Source organism: Argentina silus (assembly GCF_951799395.1).
Source record: "Argentina silus genome assembly, chromosome: 6".
Classification (NCBI taxonomy): Eukaryota; Metazoa; Chordata; class Actinopteri; order Argentiniformes; family Argentinidae; genus Argentina; species Argentina silus.
In genome coordinates, this window is record NC_139660.1 from 16,057,242 (window position 1) to 16,077,242 (window position 20,001).

The window sequence follows — 20,001 nt, forward strand, 5'->3', positions numbered from 1 at the left end:
TTTAAACCTGATTAACCATAAAATCTACCATCTTACATTAAATAATTAATATTCTGCATTTGTTCAATTGTCTTCACATTATTATGTATATCCAGCCCTCTTTCGCTGTCTAACAATCATTATCCCCTTGGCATGAGTCATGGAAAGCATGAAAGGGTGGGAAACCAGACAGTGTTCTACATATTGGCTTTGTATCCAAACACTCCAATAATTGGACTCTATCACATATAGTATATCCTTTGATGTATTTCTGTCTCGATAATCACAAACCACAAACCAGCACTTACCCCAAGGACTCCACAGACCAATTTCAGACTGAACACAGCTCTGGCTTTTGTTGCAGCTCTCCCAACAGTATGTACCACTCTCACAAACATGATACCCGCAAATCACACTCCTGGGCTGCCCCTGAGCAAGGATTGTTTACTGAGGGCTAAATATTGTCTACCTGCGATCCTATCACCTTCTGATTAAAAATGTCAGCGAGGCCCTGCAGGTGACAGATTGTGGGTCGCTAGCATCCCTGGGTATTTTTGGTACAGAGACAGGTGCAGGATGCCTGGGAGACTGAGAGAGTGTTGTGAGCGGGACTGGGAGCGAGGCCTGCTCATCAGCGGCCTGTGGCTAGCACTCTCCGTCACGGCCGGGCCTGCTTCCAGACCTCATTTGTGTCATAGAGGAGGCCTTGATTTTCACGGCGTGATTGTCAGAGGCCACTGTCGAACACAAATGTGAGGTGCAGCAGCGAACACCAATCACTCTGACAGATCTGATCATGGCCGGGGACTGCCTGGAGTTCGTTTCATGCGTCAGGGGAGCATGCGGGCAGGCAGGAGGATGGGCGGGGGTGGCATTGCGTGTGGGGGCGGTTGTGACTTTGCCAGAACCCCCTCTCGGTCGAGAGGGACGGCAGCGCAGCTGAAGTTCATCAGAGCCCCCTCTAGACCTGCTCCATCTGTTCCCACTGGTCACTTGACTCTGACTTGTCATTCAAGGGCTACACAAACAATCTGCCGCCTGTTTGAGCTCATAATGCCAAGCGCATTGAGGTTGAAATGTTGTCTTTGAAATTCAAGGACTGATTCCTTTGTTGTTTTCTAACTCCAGGGGATTTTTTAACCAGTTAGAGCCATATGGTCATCCTAGAGTCATATTGAACAAACAGTATTGGTATGTGGTGACTGCTTATTTTACTTTGGTGTTCTTCGTCCAATTTCAGGTCACGGAATATGCCCTCAAGAACATTGCCTTTCATCTCAATAATGTGGGAAAGCGATATATATTCATCTAATTTTTTCTTTGTAAGCCTTGTGCCTTTGAAAAGATAAGGTATTAATGGATTTATCTAAAATGCAAGGTCCATGGGGACTCTCAATATAGCACTTTAATTTTAGAATTTCCAGACTCAAGAGAACCTTTGGTCTATTGTGTGGTTTGTCTCTTGTGCTAGTTTTGATAAAATGGTGTAAAAGATTTTTATTTCCTGCAAATTAGAGACACGTTTACCAATATTTCTAACACAGTATGGTATGCAAAAACGGTGTAGTGACTGTGATTTTCACACCCATCTCTAGAGTACAGGTGGTAACAGGGTTTTCTGTGTCAGAGCCAGCACTGTGTGAGGTGCAGGTCTCCCCAGGCAGCCAGACAGGGGCTTCACACTTCACGCCCCACTGAACTAGAGTTATACATTTTATCACATTCACACATTCTTTATGTTTGCTCATCATTACCCTCTCAACCTTTTCCCTCACAGGCTACTGCTCGGTTAGAGCTTCATTGGTTCCAGGCAGTCTGAATCAGAGGAATGGGATTATACACCCAAAGGACACCTCCTTCCCTGTCGTCCATAGGCATGAATCTGAAGAGTTTCTTGTGCATATGTGCTACATGGCTAACGCTGACACTAGTGTAGCATCAGGGCATTGATTGGCTGAGCTTACCATAAAAATTGGCATGGCCAGTATCTGAAGTGGGCGAGCGAGAGATGGCTATATTTAGGTTTGTAATTAAGATATCCCACTGACCACAGTGTGTGCCCTTTGGCATTGCACTCTAAGAGATCTCACACATGGGCATGACATGCTGTGCAGATTAGCATCGTGCCCACATACTGCCCATTGCCTCTGATTATAAAGACAGTAAGAATATCCTGACAGGCACAGCTAACCCAGTCACTGCAATCTGCAGACATGTGTGTGCCAGCCATTGTCTTGGGAAATCCATTTTGGAGATGTCGAAATTAAGATTGGGAGGATAATCCAAGATTATTTCCTCGCAGATCGCTTGGAATGCAGCAATCATCAAATCTGCAGATTGAAATGGAGCAAAAGTGACCTCACTACCACTAATGCTCTTCTATAGAAACGTATTATATAGAGACTAATTCAAAAATGTTTCCCACTATGTTATTCTTTTGACTTATTCAAGAGAAGCATTGTGAATCTCATAGGAATTAGCTGAGATATTTCTATTAACATGTACCCTTTGTATGTCTTTTTCATGGAAGGAATTACTATACATAACAAGCTAAACGGATATGATTTAATATCCACATTGAGTGGGGCAGATAGATTCATCACAGCCCTACAATTTAAAATGGAAGAGAGTCCTGCCTAAAATGACTGAGACTGAATTATTGATCCAGTGAATTGATTAGCACAAGAAGAGTGTGTGTGGCTGCGTTGAACACAGCTGTCAAATCCTGACAAGCCAGCTCCACATCTAAAACATCGCCACAGGAAGCACGGAGGCTTTTATTGCTGTCAGCAACCAGACCCAGGAACCAGACACTTGCCTTTCTAACTCATTAGCCAACCTCAACGTGATGAACTCATCAAAGGCATCATATAATGTGAGAGACACTCTCTCCAAGCTCCTGATATCTGCTCTTTTTCCATGCAGGCTCAGGGAGAGAGAGGCATTAAGATATAAAGCCGTGCCCATCATTAAAGTCTAAATTAATTGTGTGCTGTATTTTTTTTATGAAAGTGCATCAGTGTGTCACCGAGGATGGCTGCAGCAGCTGTGGATGTTTGGTGTAGCTCCTGGATCTACGCCAGGATGACAGCAAATCAACTGCACCAACACACACACACACACACACACACACACACACACACACACACACACACAGAGAGGCACTCAGGGGCATGCAGTGTGCATTCATGAACCCATTCTCTGATGAAAAGAGAATGACAAGAAAGAGAGAAGATGGTCCGCCATGAAAGGGAGGTGAGGTAGAGGCCAGTGGCCTATTATAAAGAGGTTAGAGAGAACAGTCTGGGACAGGAAAACACATTCTATTGCCTCGTTTTTATAATAATGGCTCCTAAAGACATATGGTAGACCGAAATGCAGGATGTCTATTGACTTGACTGCATCTGAAATTCTAGGTAAATCTGGTGAGTATATAATATCTGCTGTTACTGCTCAATATGAAAGGTGCCTGATTCCATGAATAAACTCTTTCATTAGTAAATGATAGTGCATAGTGTTTGAGTGCTGTTTGCTCCACACTTATCACAATAGAACAGGATGAGCATCACCACACCAGTAATCTCAATTCCCTAAACCTTTTATTTTAACTGAAATCATAAGAGAGTGAAATGCTGTAGCTGGCCATATAGCCCCAGTATATTTCACACATGCTTCTGATGGAGTATGAAAGGCCTTTCAGCTATTTAATAACCCAATCTAAAGATAATGATGAAAGCATATTCCCATTTACCTTCCATCTAAAATGTGATATATAACCAAAGTTGTTTTAAATAATAAAAAATCACCATCAATACTAATGAAGGGGGCTCTGAGTCTACATAGCAACAGTGTCATCTGGTGGTTTTAAAGATGTTCTGTCTGTTTCTCATTTTCAAAATGCATCTGATTCATTGGACTAGCTAGGACGACTCTATATACTCACAGTACCCAAGCTAGTTTCTCATGAAGGTCTCAAAGCAGAGGTAGTCAACGTGTAGGGAAGTGCAGGGGGGGATACAATTGTACTTTGATTGTACAGCCCATACAAAAAAAAAACTGCCTGATAAATTATTATAGGCCCTCGATTCAATTCCCAAAAACTAGTTAGGAAGAGTTACAAGGATTGCTACGAGATGCTTAACATTCATATGCCTTTGACCCTTATATGGGCTGCAGTACAGTATTATGTCATTTTAGCGTGTGGTTGGAGGAGACACACATGGAGGATTTCAATGGAGGATGGCTAAGGCTGCTGTAAGCCTAGAAGATGTAAAGAAAACATATCAAACTCTCCCTCTCTCTCTCTCTCTCTCTCCCTCTCTCTATCTATCTATCTTGAGCAGTGATTCCTAATGGTGTGTGTGTGTGTGTGTGTGTGTGTGTGTGTGTGTGTGTGTGTGTGTGTGTGTGTGTGTGTCTGTGTGTGTGTCTGTGTGTGTGTGCATGCGTGTGTGTGTGTGTGTGTGTGTGTGTGTGTGTGTGTGTGTGTGTGTGTGTGTGTGTGTGCTGGTACCATGTACATCATTGGCTGGTACCCATGACATCCCAAATGACCTTGCATCCTCATTACTCTTCTCAGGCAGCAAACACTTCAAAGCTGACTGTGGGATGGGAGAGGGGTTGACGAAATGTTTTCTGATCTTGCAGTGATATCTGAGAGATACATTTAGGCATGCTTGGACAGGGCTATTCAGCATTATTACCAGGGTTTGTTTTATGCACTAGGACAGAAGAGGGAGCCTTCAAAGACAACCTCACAATATATCATGTTTCCTGGACGTACATAATTCATGCCCTCTTGGAACACATACTGTATGTATATATGAATAGCTCAAGCACATTATTCAGGGAATCCTTGTTTCCCTACATATGGGTTCAAGATTCAAGATTCAAGATTCTTTATTTGTCACGTGCATACAAGTATACAGTGAAATGCAAAAGTGACAGTGCCACAGAGTAGTGCAACAATACGTTTTAAAATAGAATAAAATAAAATAAAATAGAAGTACTAAAAAATATACAGTATGGACAGTATAAACAGTATAAACAATATGAACAGTATAACCAGTAAGCATATAAGTAAGCAATATAAATAGCAGATGGATTATGTGTGTGCATATGTGTTAAGATGACAGTGCATGTGTGAGTGACTTGAGGGGGGCACTGGTGGGGTCATCGTTGACGATTCTGATGGCGTGGGTATAGCACACTGAGGTCCCTTGAATGCAAACATAATAGTATCCTCGACAGCATGGCTTGTGATTAGTTCTGTCGATTGGCCCATGATGAGGGCGTCTGTTTGCAAAGAGTTAACAGTGCACAGGATGATATCTAATATGATCCCCTCCCCAAGATGCAGTCACAAGTCTCATTTTGCAAATAGTTATTTGCAGCCTTTTAATATCGCCTCTGTGACATTTCCCCTGGCATCCAGCAGAGATAATTTCATGGGAGGGAGTTTTATTCACCATGTGTTGTTGTTGCATCGTACAGTAGGAACTGGACTCCATACCACCACCACCCCCCACCCCCCCCCCGCCCCCACCCCCCCCCTCTCTCTCTTCACACTGACAGGCATGACATAGAAACAGTAAGCCTCTCTTCTGCCTGCTGCTGAAACGGGCTGCCGGCTGGCTGGCACATCACAGTCTTCTGCCTTGGGAGATACAGCATTTGAAGTGTATCTCTCTGCACTCAGAGCTACACAGGATATAATCATCACAAGGACAGCATTACCGAGACTTTGACACACCAGTCAAAATCGGATGTTAATGTAAATTGAAGAGCTGACATTTCTTTCAGTTTCGGTCTTTTCTCCCTCTGTGTGTGTGTGCATGTGTGTGTGTGGGTGAGGGGGGGGGGGGGGTGTATGTGTGTGTGTGTGTGTGTGTGTGTGTGTGTGTGTGTGTGTGTGTGTGTGTGTGCATGTGTGGGTGAGGGGGGGGGTGTATGTGTGTGTGTGTGTGTGTGTGTGTGTGTGTGTGTGTGAGTGTGTGTGTGTGTGTGTGTGTGTGGAGTAATATGTTAACTAGAATCTCTTTTGCTCTTTCCTCGGTTCTTATCAGGTAATTATGGGCTCACCCCTGAAATACCAGTGAGCTGCCTGTATGCCTGTGATGGCAAAAAGGGGAAACAGGTCATCTTGTAATTATGACTTTCCTTGCCTCTGTTCTGCTTATATTGTCTCTGCATAATCAACTCCATCAGGGGTGAAATAATTGATTCTCCGTTTATGCTAATGCTATGGATCCAGAGCAGTGAGAAGCAAATACTCACGGATGTTGTCTTTTCTGCATGACATTTAAAAGGGAATGAGAGAAGCATTACATTCAAGACAGATAGCCACACACTTCCGCCCCAGCCTCGCCCGCTCTCTGCCTGGTCCAGACGTACATGTCATTCTTGTCTAACTAGGCTGCACATCTACTGGGAACAAGACCTTCAGATGTATTTCATCACTTGCTGTTTAGGGGCCTTACTGTTGTGTATGTCCTGATGGAGGTAAATTAGATCTCACTCATGCATGCAGACCCTAAGCAATTAATCCCTCACCAACCAGGCTGTGGCTGTGGCTGTGCTGGCACACACACACAAATACACACACGCACGCATGCACACACACACACACACACACACACACACACACACACACACACACACACACACACACATGCACGGAGACACACACCCGCAAGCGTGCACACACACACACACACACACACACACACACACACAATAATTAAATATGCTTAACCTGAAGGGGTTGTACTACTCAACTAATATATTATGCTCTCTGTTCAGACACTCAAAGCTGTAATAAGTAACATGTGACAATGTATCTCAAATATTATTAGAATTAAAGGTTTGGCAACTTGGACCTGCCGTAGCTTAGCTTAGGTTGGTTTTTAGCCAGGGTATTTTGAGTGAAAAACTGTTTAACGTTTTAATTGAGCCTCCTTGATTCAGCTCCCATCGGCACAAAACAAAACAAAGCCTCCTCTCCAAAATGTCAAATTGCAAATCACAAAGACTGTTTCATCCAATGAAAAGTGAAGTCATAAAAAATCCAAAAGCTTCACACTACATTTCTCAGAGGACAAAACAAATTACACCATTTGATTTTAAAAACCTCTCTCCCATTCCTTCAGTTCTTTAATGTCAATCATTGTCAGTTCTCAGCTGAGTCCAGCTGGTGGCCTTTGGCAGGGAGAGGTAGTGCATGCTCAAGGGAACAGCAGTTGCTATGTGTCCTTTTCTAGCAAGGTATTATTAACAGAACCATATAGTAGCAATTCTCTACATGGGTTTGCTAATCACCACAAGGGTAAAGGTATCTGTTTTCTAGTTACCATAATAGGAGTATAATTTAACTAGTACTACCTAACTAACTGAGATAATTACACAATGGAGAGTTTGTAGTTTTTCCCTCAAATCCTACTTCTCATGAAGGCATTCACTTTACCTCACTGTGTGATTAACGAGGAGTATACATCAACCAATCCAGCCCAGTGTTACTCTTGAGCTTATTAGGGTCCCTCAACCAACCGCCTGGCCTGACCAGCTGTGTCAAAGACAAACAGGCTGGTGAACAAAGACGGTCTCTGTGGAGCATCTCCTCCATTGTGCCTCAGATGTCTCTCTCCAGAGGAAAGCACCTCCTTCATGGCCCAGACTGTAGGAGAGCAGAGCAAAAATGGTTCTATCTCAGACCTAGCTGCCACTCACAACTTTGAGACATCAATCACACCCACACCGCATCTGAGCCACTCCTTGCATGCAATTTGTCACAGGTCCTTAAGCACTGACATGCCTCTAAAAGGCTTTACTAATCTCTTTTAAGACCAGAGGTTTGATTTCCTGTGTGGTGTTAATCACAATGATCTGCTGGGTGTCGAAGAATGGTCATTGGTCACTGTGAGGAAAGTAGGCACAATTAACAATCTCATTAGCAGTAATGTGATAATGAACGATCATACAAGATGAATCGATTTGATAATTTCTTTAAGGAACAGGGCGTAAGTCTGTTGGAAATCTGCCACCTCTGGTCATTACGGCGCAATACAGTTTGAAGTAACAAACAACAACATCCTCCCTAATAATAATATAACCCAAAATAGACCTGCAGTGTTGGACATTAGCTGTAGTGTTTCTGCATGTATGCACAATTCTAAGAGGCAGCCACCAGAGACAAAAAGGTGAAAATCTGTCCACTCCCCTATAACATCCATGGCCAGTAACAACATGTTTGCATACAAATACGACACTGCATTATAGAAAGCATTTTCGGGACCAAAACAGTGTTGGTAAATTAAATATTTACCTGATCGCTACCAATTAAACATAGTCTTTAGAACCACTTTTAGAAAATTTGAATGTTACATATTACACCTTTAAGGTTTAGGAATTTGATAGAAATGTTCTACATAATTGTTATGTCTACCTTTCCAACATAGAATACAGCAAGCAACTCACTGACAAAACACTCATGTGCATAACGCCACATTTGATGGACCAAAGGTCAGATGCATATGATGTCTCTGTGTTGTACTTAGCTTCATTATAAATACTCATAAATACTGAGCTTCAATGTACTTTGTGTTTTCAGAGAGTTTGGACTCTTAAACTGTACATACGTTTGTCATACAGTATAAAAATGAAATACTTAGAATGGTGGAAGAGATACTCTGGCATGGCAGTCGCAGGATGTCACCCCTATAAGACAAATTGCCATTCTCTGAGTCGTCCAACGGGAGCAAGCTGCTAAGGGTGGCTGTGATGGGCCCAATTTAATGCTCCATTATGCAAATTGATCATCTCAATTGACCATCACTCTCGTAATGGTGGAGGCAGACTGAGGGGGAGTCTTTTATAAGTCTCTGGAAAACATCAGCCAGACAGATTTAGTCCTGAGAGCTAAAAATAAAAGCAGAGTGAAAACATAAAGAAATGCATCAGGACTGCCGTCAATGGGCCATGACCACACTGAGTGGCAGCAAGTTAATGGTTGCCTTGGTGACCCCACTGATGACCAATCTCTTTTAGAAGTCACCTGTTCTCTTTCCTTAGTGAGAGTTGGAGATGAGGAAGAATGACGTGATGGTTCACGCTCATGAGAAGGGAGTAGGAGGGAAAGAGAGTGGAAGAAAGTTCACCCCAGTTAACAGATTTTGCTGGAGTAGCTTGGCAGTGTAAATATTCTCTACTGTTGATGATTTAATTATTCTAAACGGACATAATAGCTTTCATTTGAGCAACTGAGCGGCTATTAGGGAAGCAGACACTGCACACAAGCAAATTGAGTTTGATACTCTTATTCAGAGGACATGTTCAACGTATTGATCCCGTGCGACCCCCAGAATAGCGGGGGACATGCTTGAGTGTCCCCAGGAACGGGCAGCAAAGCAGAAACCCCACAATATGGAGGAATTCATTTTGTCAGAGCATAATTGCATATATTGGTCCTGCTTGCACCTGCTAATCCTGGATTATGATGATGCATTAACAGCTGTGACTCGCTGTTTACAAGGCATTTATCAGCCGGTGTCAACATAATGAGACAAATTCCACCTATCACATTAATCACTGCCTGCCAGAGCCATGTCACAGCCAAGAGGGGTGAGCAGACAGGGACGGGGACCGGCCTCACACAAACTATTCATTTCCTACATTAGAGACTGTAGATGCATGGCTGAGAATTAGATTACCCCTTAAATAACTCATTGTTAGGCCAGTGGTGAGGTTGTGACTTTGTCTTAAATTGAATAAAGTATTGAATAATGAAATAGGGAGGTAAAACAGATAACCAGACAAGTATTGCGGAATGGCATGCTTCGTTGAGTATACACCAGAAAACAATTTTCCCCACGTAATGTTCATAATTGGAGTCAGGTCACTTAATTAAGGACAGTGCATTGTTTGCGCTCATCTCTCTCTTCTCTCTCTCTCTCTCTCTCTCTCTCTCTCTCTCTCTCTCTCTCTCTCTCTCTCTCTCTCTCTCTCTCTCTTTCTCTCTTTCTCTCTCTCTCTCTCTCTTTTCCCCCCTCTGTGTATGGAATACGGATAACCAGACTAATAAGACTTTCTCACTTTCTTTCAACTGCCCAGCAAATCTGTCTATCTATCATCCAAACCATCTTTGAACCTTTCCCACTACCAAAACAAGACTTTCCAAGCCAGCTTTTTTTTTCGAGTTATTTTACCTTATCATTTCCGGTATGCATCATGGGTTAAAGCACCTTTGCGCTTTGTTATTATCAACAAATCCAAAATGCCATATTTATTTCAACATATTTAGTTCATCAGTCTATGACATGGCAAATATAGCTCTACCTCATGAATATGCTTTAACTGAAGGATGAAATCTTCAGCCAGCATAATAACAATAATAGCATCCCTGCAAATGTGCACATTCCATTGTTTCCATTGTTCTTCTGGTTAGAGAGGGGGTGGCTGAAGGTCAGGTTGACTCTTTTTATTCCGCCCTTTCCCTAGCAAGGGATATAGCAATATATTCACTATCGATTTCTTTATTTTTCAAGTAGTCCCCCGAAGTGACGTGCAGCAATTAAACAAGGATCTGTGTGACAGCTCTGACAAAAATGTTTGAGAAATGACGGTGGTTTTTCCGTTGGCCTTGCTTTGATGGGATGGATGTGGTTATTGCATTTTACAGAAGAATCAGCCCAGTTGTTGTCATGAGAGATTGGCTTTCAATCTGTAAATGCTTTATCTATCTGTGGAACTACAGATTTCATTGTAAGAACAATGTCTGTTCTCAGGCGGTGTACAGTACCCCATACTCTTCACATTCTCTCACCTGTCAAGAATGGTTGTTTTTGACACATTTAAGCTGTCAGGGAGAAAATCTAAAACTCACCTTTATGTGCTCAAAATGATGAGAACCTTCCCCACCAAGAAGTTTGTTGTAAAATCATGTGTCCAATCATATGTCCAGTCAGCGTGGCTCCGGTGAGCTCTAGGACAATGCAGCTATAGTTCAAAGGACGTCCTAATCAATCAACTGCATAGTAATTACAAAGAAATGTCATTGAGTTGGCTGGATAGACTGGCTAGATTAATGAAACAAAGGCAGGTATTCAGCTGCCAACCATGTGCACCTGTTGGAAAAGTATACCTAGACAGTATCAAGAAAGATAAATCGTTTTTGTGTGAAATGGCTTATGTCTGAATTCTGTATTTCCAAGACCAATTTCGGAGATTGTATTTCATGTGCAGCATTCTGTTTGAGCCATGGTATGAGATGAGCTCTCTGGCACCAATAATGAATATGCTTCAGTGATAACAATTGGATGGCAGGACAGGACAGGAGATATCACCTAATGCACCGGCACATCTGGCACTAGCAGCTCCACTGAGCAAGTACTCCTGTTACATAACACAGCAGAGAACTGACAGCATCTCACAGTCCACTCATCACTGCTTAGTGTGAACACTGGGCCCTTGTACCGTGACTGTGTACCTCACTGCCCTCTGTTACTCACAAATACACAAAGATACACACTTTCATACTCCTGCATGGACCAACATACACAACATATCACACCTACTGTACATGTATACACACATGCACAGTCACGCACACTTTCACTCACACATACAGCTTCATATATATATACACACAAACAGACACAGACACACACAGACACACACACACACACAAACACTTGAGAGTTGACATAGACGAGGGCATAGTATCAAAGTAAATCCATTAAACAGTCCCACTGCTCATTTTTGGTGCATGTGGGGATACATGGCTCCATGATTAAAGCTGAATCATCATCTTTAGATGGAGGGTGGAGCGGGAGAGCGCCAACTTAATACCCAACCTCCTGCTTTCCAGGAAAATCTTCCGCCATCTGTCAGCATTGGAAAGCCCTGGTGGTTTGCGACGTGTTTTTTTTAAACCTCCACAGTTGCCTTTCCTTGTCGGTGATGCGGTTGTGCGTGAGAGCTAAACTTCCAGGCGTAACTACGCACTGGGCTGGAACACCGCATTCACACAGGGGTAAATCCTCATTGACACACATGAAAAATCCTTCTTATTAGTATTGGCTGGAAAGGATGAGGGGTAGCAGAATTAAACAAGCGCCACTGATGAAATTGCTTTAATACAGTTGGAGGTTGTGTATTTAAGTGGTATTTAATTGCCTAGTTCTCCTGAATCATTGATGTGATTCTATGTGGTAAACAAACATACTGTATTGGCGGCATCCTCTCATGGGTTATTCATGGCTGTACTTCTTAATTTCTGCCCTTGTTCTTTGTGCGTTGTGCTGATGGAAAGCACATTCTCAGCTAAAACCTAAAGATGGCTCCCATAGAATGAGTAGATGAAAAGAGGTCTTCTCCATTAAAAATGACTTTAAAGAGGTAAACAGAGAGCTCATATAAGAGAGAGAGAGGATGTTAAGAACGCATGAATAACAAAGCTATTGTTAGGAATGCATGAATAACAAAGGATGCAATCACTTTCTCTATACATCAGGGTTTTTAGACTGGCAAAGGAGTCATGTCAGCTGTATCAGAGTCATTTCCTGTCAGAGATTAAGGTTACAATTTTGAGAAATGTCTCACTCACCAAGAATATCTTATCTTTGCTCTAGCGTACTCTCCAATAACCTCATCTTGTGCACTGATCATAAATCAAGTGCATGTCTCCTTCACAGATATTTGATGATTAAAACATCTGATGATTAAAAAATCTGGTTCAGTTCATCTCAAGCATACTCATTTAAATGAACCTGTCCCTTCCTGCACACAGAGAACATACCTCAACAATGCCCCCTCAGCTCTCCCTTTTGAAGACAGTGAGACATGGCAGAGTGATCAGTAATAGACTCTACTGGAAAAGAAGATGGACCCCTGTGATGCTGGGGTCATGGACCAGCTGTGACTGTGACTGCAGAAGCAGTGTGACTTTGACAGAGAGCAGCTTGGGTGGGCAAGGGCAATCTTGGCCATCTAACTGGCATATGTAGTTGGTCTCTGTCTAAGTCCCTGTGGGATATTTAGCTGACGATCACAGGTGAAACCTTGCCTGTGACTTGAAGTCTTGTTATCTTCCAAAAGTAATGCTTAATTGTTAGCTCTGAAGGCTTAATCAATATTAGATTTGTACCCAGGCTTTAGCTCAACGGGCTGACACAGTCTTTAGGTGCACAGACAACCCAGGGCTGATAACCATTCGGATAGTTACATCTGCCAGACTGAATGTAACAAGCACATTATATCTACAAGCCCATTCTCTTCCTTGTTAGCACGGCCACAACACACATATAAACCAGACAACATAATGGCATTGCACATAAAGGGATTAAACCACTGTTTTGTAGAGTACTCGAATGATCTGATTTTTTCTGGATTGTGCGTTTTGGTTGACATTAACTGTCATCTAGTGGCCAGTAGAAGAGTTGCAAAATTCATTGCTGCAATGGGCTCTTCATCCGAAACATTCTAATGAACAGCTTATTTGGGGTATAAGGACAGACCTGCATACAAATAAACCTAAACATTATATGATAAGGCTATTAAGGGTATCAAGATTTAAAAAAATGTCTATATTAGTGTATCATACAAAAAAAGTGCTTTGAGCATCTGGTAAAGGGCTGTAATTCTAATGTATTATCATCATTATCATTATACTAAGCGTGTTGAACAAAAGCTGAGGATTTGACCTTGTTCAATGAATGATACCATTATTATTGTATTAGGAGAAAGTTGAAACTGCTCTTAATCAATGACTGATTATTTTGATATAGATTTTTTGAATCCTGGGTCCCCATTATTGATTAACATCTGGATGTGCATTCTACTGAATTAAATAAATGAATGCATGAATGAATGAATGAATGAATGAATGAATAAATAATTTAAAGCTGTATTCGTCTCCTAGGGAACTTTTTTCGTACATCACAGACAGGCATAATATTACAGTAAATACAGACAATGCAAAATAAAAAGGTGCAGAGACAACATAACATACAGTAGCGGTGACACCATCAGACAAAATACAAAGTACAAGGGGGCAGTCATTCTATTTCTATGAGGGCAATAGTCACACAGGACAGGACAGGATGACATAGACATCAGTTACAAGTGCAGTGTTTCTGTAAAGATGGTAAAGCTCCTCTGGCAAATTTACAAATAATCTGAAAATTACTTAAAATTAACTTTCTTTATCCACATCAAATGCTTTATTCTACCAGCCTATCTATGTTTTTGGATTGGACCAATGTGGACCAGAGACAACGGACTACCGCCAGGGGGACTTCCTGGCCAAGTCAGCAGGCTCAACACCCTCTTCACTGTCTTTCAGCCGCTGTGAAGACAGCAATCACGGCTAGCTTGTAGCAATGGAGCCAACGACAAAAACGTCTGGATCGGGGAAGAGTTTTCGTGTAAGCGACGGAGACTGGATTTGCCCTGATAAAAAGTAAGTTTAGAATGCAAATAATTGACCACATTCGTCAAATATACATAAATACTGTTGACAGTATCTAGCTAACGTCACGCACCATCATTGTTAGCCAGTTCAACGAGAAGGCTCGTCATTGGATTGGACTAATCCCTGGAACTGAAACGCCCCATGGGACATTCAATATCAGAAATTTAATTGTGTATACGTTGTGTAAATATAACTTTCATTAATCTATTCATGAGAAGAAGCCCACGAACGATGAAATAAAAACAATATAGTGAAACATTCGCCGTATGTTTTTACAACTGTCCATGACATTATAACATTCCATTTCGTTCCAGCTGTTAAACCTAACCATTGTCAGCTACACGGCCTGCAACAATGTAGCTGGCTAGTTAGCTAAACAGCTAGTAGGCTTGATAGTTAGGATAGTAACAGTTAGCCACGGCTAGTTTGTTAGCTAATTAACCGTGGCTTTTCAGATGTGAGAAATGTTAATCAACGTCTGCTATCTCCCAGTCTGCAGTGTGAATAAGTATTGTGAGAAATTGACTGATGAGCTCAGTTAGCTTGCAAGCTAGCAAAGTACCCATGTAGCTTTCTTGCTGCACACTTGACACTGTATGTCTACATTGCAACGAAACCTGTGATGATGTTGGAATGACTAATGATATGATCGGTCAGTCGGCTGCACCAGAATGTTGCAGACGTTGAAACACTCAGACATTTTGTGATAGTTTTAACCCTTTTGGGACCATGAAAAATGTACGAGTCAGTCCTTGCAATGTAGCAAGACTAAAACAAGTAAGACAGGTTTTGTAGGACTGTCTACTACAGTGGAACCTATAGCAGAACACCTCTAGACAGGCTAATGATCTCAAAAGTATACTCAGCCCTACAATTATGTACCACAGGTGAATAATAAGTACGTACTGCTCTCTTTTGACATTGTGATTTTTTCTTGTAGGTGTGGAAATGTGAACTTTGCCAGAAGAACCAGCTGTAACAGATGTGGCAAAGGTTGGTGTTTTTGTGTTCTCTGCATCCTAAACCTACTGTGTCCTTGTGTGTCTTTCATGTTTGGTGCTAATTCACATATGGTTTGACACAAGATGTTGGTGAGTTAATGTTCAGTAGAATCATATCTGTACTCCATCCACTGATACACAATTCAGATGTATTGGGAGGAATAAACAAATCACAACACAACTAGTCAACTGTGTTGTCCTGTTAATGTTATCTACCCCAAACAGAAAAGTCTACAGAGGCAAAGATGATGAAAGCAGGAGGAACAGAGATTGGAAAGACACTGGCTGAGAAGAGTCGGGGCCTCTTCAGTGCGAATGACTGGCAATGTAAAACGTAGGTGACTCCTCATAAAACCTCAAGTTCCAATGTATGGTGGATCTTCTATCTTGTGGTGTATAGTAAGATTATATGTGAGTCTATCACTCTTGATACTGAAATATGTGCCTTTTACATACTCATGTATTCATTGATATGTGTACATGTAGAATATAGAGACCAAAAGGAAATGTACATCCACGTTTTAAATATATTTTGTGGGTTCAATATTTTTGGACTTCTGACATTGATCACATGCTTTTCTATTTTGAAGCTGCGGTAATGTGAATTGGGCCAGGAGGTCAGAGTGCAACATGTGCAACACCCCAAAATATGCCAAGCTTGAGGAGAGAACAGGTAGGCCTAGATGAGGAATAACTGTCACATTTGTAATATTTGTCGAAGGAATGCCATATTCCTTGGATATGTGTTCTTTCTTCTGTAATTCATTGCCTCTTTCTATCATTAGGATATGGTGGAGGATTCAATGAGAGGGAGAATGTGGAGTACATTGAACGAGAGGAATCTGACGGTGAATATGATGAGGTGAATATCTCCTTTCAAATGTTGTATTAACTGCTTTAGACTGCTCTCTCAGAGTGTTGTCTGAGAAGTAGGCCTAAACCTTATCTTGATGAATAGCCTCACTCATAACACTACAGTTCCTAATCGACAAGTAAAAAATGTTTGTAATTTGTTGTTGAAAACTGCAGTGTGCATGATCAAGTCACCATTCCAGTTTTGCAGATAACAGTTTTGTTTTTCATGATCTGCTAGTTTGGAAGGAAAAAGAAAAAGTATCGCAAGGCTGATAACAAGAGTGAAAAGAAGGTGGAACCCCCTAAGAAAGATGAAGATGAAGATGATGAGGAGGAAGACGATGAAGAGGAAGGAGATCTTTCAAAATATAAACTTGATGTAAGGACACAAAATTAAATTTAAAGTAAGGAAAGAAAGTACCCAAGTACTGCAGTATACTCCTAAGTGGCAACTCATGACCGGATAGGTCTTCATCATGCAGACGTGATTAATTGTTTTTAAAAGCCAACTGTATATCATTTTCATCTTCAGGTAGCTCTGCAGTATCTATTCAACACGCCTAACCTGAAAATAACTTTGCCTTCCCAGGATGATGATGATGACGATGATGAAGACGAAGATGATGCAGACTTGTCGAAGTACGATCTGGACGCCAGTGATGAGGAGGGGGAGAAGGAGAAAGAGAAAGAGAAAGATGTGAAGCCCGTGGTGAAGAAGGGCAGCCCCTCTGTGTCCTCCCGTTCCCATTCTTCCTCACGCTCCTCCAGTTCCAGCTCTCGGTCCAGGTCCAGGTAAAAGGGTACAGGTCAAGGGTAACTCCAGGCAAAATGTCAGTATCAGCTCAATCTTCCTTCTAACCTATTGATCCACATGAATTATGTCCTTTTTGCTTCTTTGTACACTAGTTTTTCTTCTTTTCTTTTTTTCTTCTTTTTTTTTTTTTTTTTTTTTAAATGAATCTGTATATTTGTGGGTTGATCCCCTTAATTGAAAAAGAAAAATCTCATCTCATCTAATTGCATCTATTCTCATTCTTTTTGCATTTGTTCCATTTTAAATGAAAGTTGAATAGCAGCTGTTTTCTGCAGATATATCTTAGTTATTTAAATGAAATAGCCATTGACCAAAAAGCAGGAACTTGGTGGTCATATCGTATCATACGTCCATGATAGACTTTTCAGTTGGTTTGATGTTGGTGAGATGGTGCCATTTTTTTATTTTCTCCTATGTTGTTTAGTGTTCTTGTCAGCCTATTTATCTAATGGAATTATATCACAAATAAATACTCTAGTAGCCAGTTGCCATTGTTCTACATCAAGGTAGGGAACATTCCTCTGTCTTTGCTGTTGAATCACTGCCGCAAAATGTTTGTGTTTTCATATATGCACCATGTAGCCCTTTATCTTCCCATTTGAGAAAATATTGGAAAAATGTCTTCTGTTTTTCAGATCCCAATCTAGAAGCTCATCCAGTTCCCGATCTAGATCTCGCTCCAGTTCCCAAGAGCGAGACCGGTCTCGCAGGTCCAACTCCAGGTGAATGAGGTGACATGCACTCCCCTAGGAGAGAGTGTATGTGACTGGGCAGAAGGTTCTAGAAACCACTTAGCCCTATTTGAAGTGTAGGGGACGCTACACTGTGAAGACCTTCAATACTACAACTTCTCCATCAACATTGTTCTTTGCGGCTCTACACAATTTTTGGATTTGATAATAATCATGCAAATGTATGAACTACCAGTAGTCTGTTGGTATTCTCAATCCTGACTGAATTGGTATTAGTATTATTTGTATGTCCAATGTTGATCTTTCGCATATTGACAGTTGGATGACTATGTCCTGTAAATGTTCTTGTTTCTTGTGTGAAATCAGTGGATAGAGAGACCTGGCTCATTCATGTTTTTTGCTTCACTGACTTGACTGCTTGATTTATCCCTCCAAAAGATCCAGCTCCAGGTCTGGAAAGGGCTCTTCTTCCAGGAAGAGGTCTCGCTCGCCCTCCTCCTCACCAGAAAGAGGACAGAAACGCAGTCGCTCCAGATCCTCATCTGGAGACAGGAAAAAAAGGCGCTCTAGATCACGATCGTCCGAAAGGTTTGGGTTTCTGTGGAATACCGAAATGGTGTACTGACTATTAGCCTGCTATCAACTGTCTACCCTCTTCACTACGGGAGTCACGATAAAAATCGTGATACTGTTATCTTGTCTTAATGCTGTGCATGTTCTGAATTTATGCCATATGTGCATAGTTAGAGAGTTGATTCTGTTCGCCTCACTCATCTCTCCATGGTTTTTTGTCTCGTTTCAGGCGCCGTGGCCAGTCATCTGGATCCTCCCATTCCGGCTCAAGTTTAAAAAAGAAATAAGTTTAAAGCTGCCCTTAAAACAGGAAAAAGGAATCTTAGTACAAATGCATGTTGTGTTTCAAGAAAAACAAAACCCAAGACAGATCCGTTCATTATGCTGTTCATTCTACCAGATCGTTGCAGTACACACAAAATATTATTTCCCTCAAAAGAAGAAAACGGTGACATGCTGTCTGTTATCTTGTTACCTTTCAATACTTGCGGCCTTTTTAAAACCACATAGATCCCCGTCTGTAACTAAAAAGTGTGTAACTTTAAGTGTTCAATAGACTTATTAGTGTCTGGTTCTATTAGAGAAACAATTATACTGTGAAGAAGCTACATCCATTTTTAATTCAAACTAAAGATTATCATGGCAGCGCTACATTTTAATCAACTCATTAGATTCTGGGATATGATAATTAATCAGAATGAAATTAGTTTGTTGTTTTTTTTTGTTTTTTTTTCCACCTAAGAATGTTTTTTAGATGTTGGTCTTATAACCCTTGATTTTCATTTGGGAAAGGCCTTGTGTGAAATTGTTAGTGAATTTACTAACCAAGGTCTGTAAAACCACCATCTTGAAATGTCTTTGGTATTTACCAGGAGGTTTTCTTAACTCTTGATTTACTGCTTCTCTATGTTTTGAGTTGAAGGTAAGTATTTTTTCTTTACTTTGTGGTATTTCTTGTTTTACCAAGTGGAAGCAATTCTGGTTGTCTTTTTTGGCTTCTGAATCAAACATAATTTGGAGCTATCAGTTAAGGCATTCATTGTATCTCCTTAACTCATAATTGGTGGCCTAAGTATGTCATACCGTAAACCCTGTTTTATTAAGTACTCCCCTTGGTAATTTTGGGATGAGCGTATGTAACTCCTAAACAGATTCTCATTAAATGACAGGTGTTTTCTATTGTCAGGGTTAAAATAGTTTTGCTTCTTCCCATGTCGTTTGTTGTATACTCAAAAAATTTAGAATATAGGTGCAGTAAGGATCATTTTAAAACATCATATTTTCTTTCCTTCTAAATGACAGCATCAATAGAATGTGATAATGTGGTCATTACTTTCACTAAAAAGAAACCGAAATGTAAGCAACATGTAAATAAAATCCTGTCCAAATCAATATGTTGTGTTTGTTACCTGTAATCATTAATAATAATGGTGTATATGAGAGTGTGTACTTAGTTACTAGCCCTGTGCATACATTTGTCAGGGGTTGTCAGAGATACAAAATATGTAGCCAGCTTTGAAATGTGACGATGGCAATTAAGTTATACTTACAGCTATTTATTGTACTTATGGACTTATAAGTATATTGGTTAATTAATTATTAATATTCGTTTTAGTTCCAACC

General features: G+C 41.1%; 1 protein-coding gene across 1 annotated transcript; it reads left to right on the top strand.

The window, feature by feature from the left end:
* The first annotated feature begins 14,293 nt into the window (after positions 1-14,293).
* On the top strand, positions 14,294-19,764 carry zranb2 (zinc finger, RAN-binding domain containing 2). Its single transcript, XM_083671804.1, has 10 exons — positions 14,294-14,431; positions 15,384-15,436; positions 15,670-15,778; positions 16,035-16,117; positions 16,230-16,306; positions 16,538-16,678; positions 16,889-17,091; positions 17,749-17,835; positions 18,244-18,393; positions 18,608-19,764. Exons 1-10 carry the CDS (start codon positions 14,352-14,354, stop codon positions 18,663-18,665), a joined length of 1,041 nt encoding a protein of 346 aa, XP_083527930.1. The 5' UTR covers positions 14,294-14,351; the 3' UTR covers positions 18,666-19,764.
* The last annotated feature ends 237 nt before the right edge of the window (positions 19,765-20,001 follow it).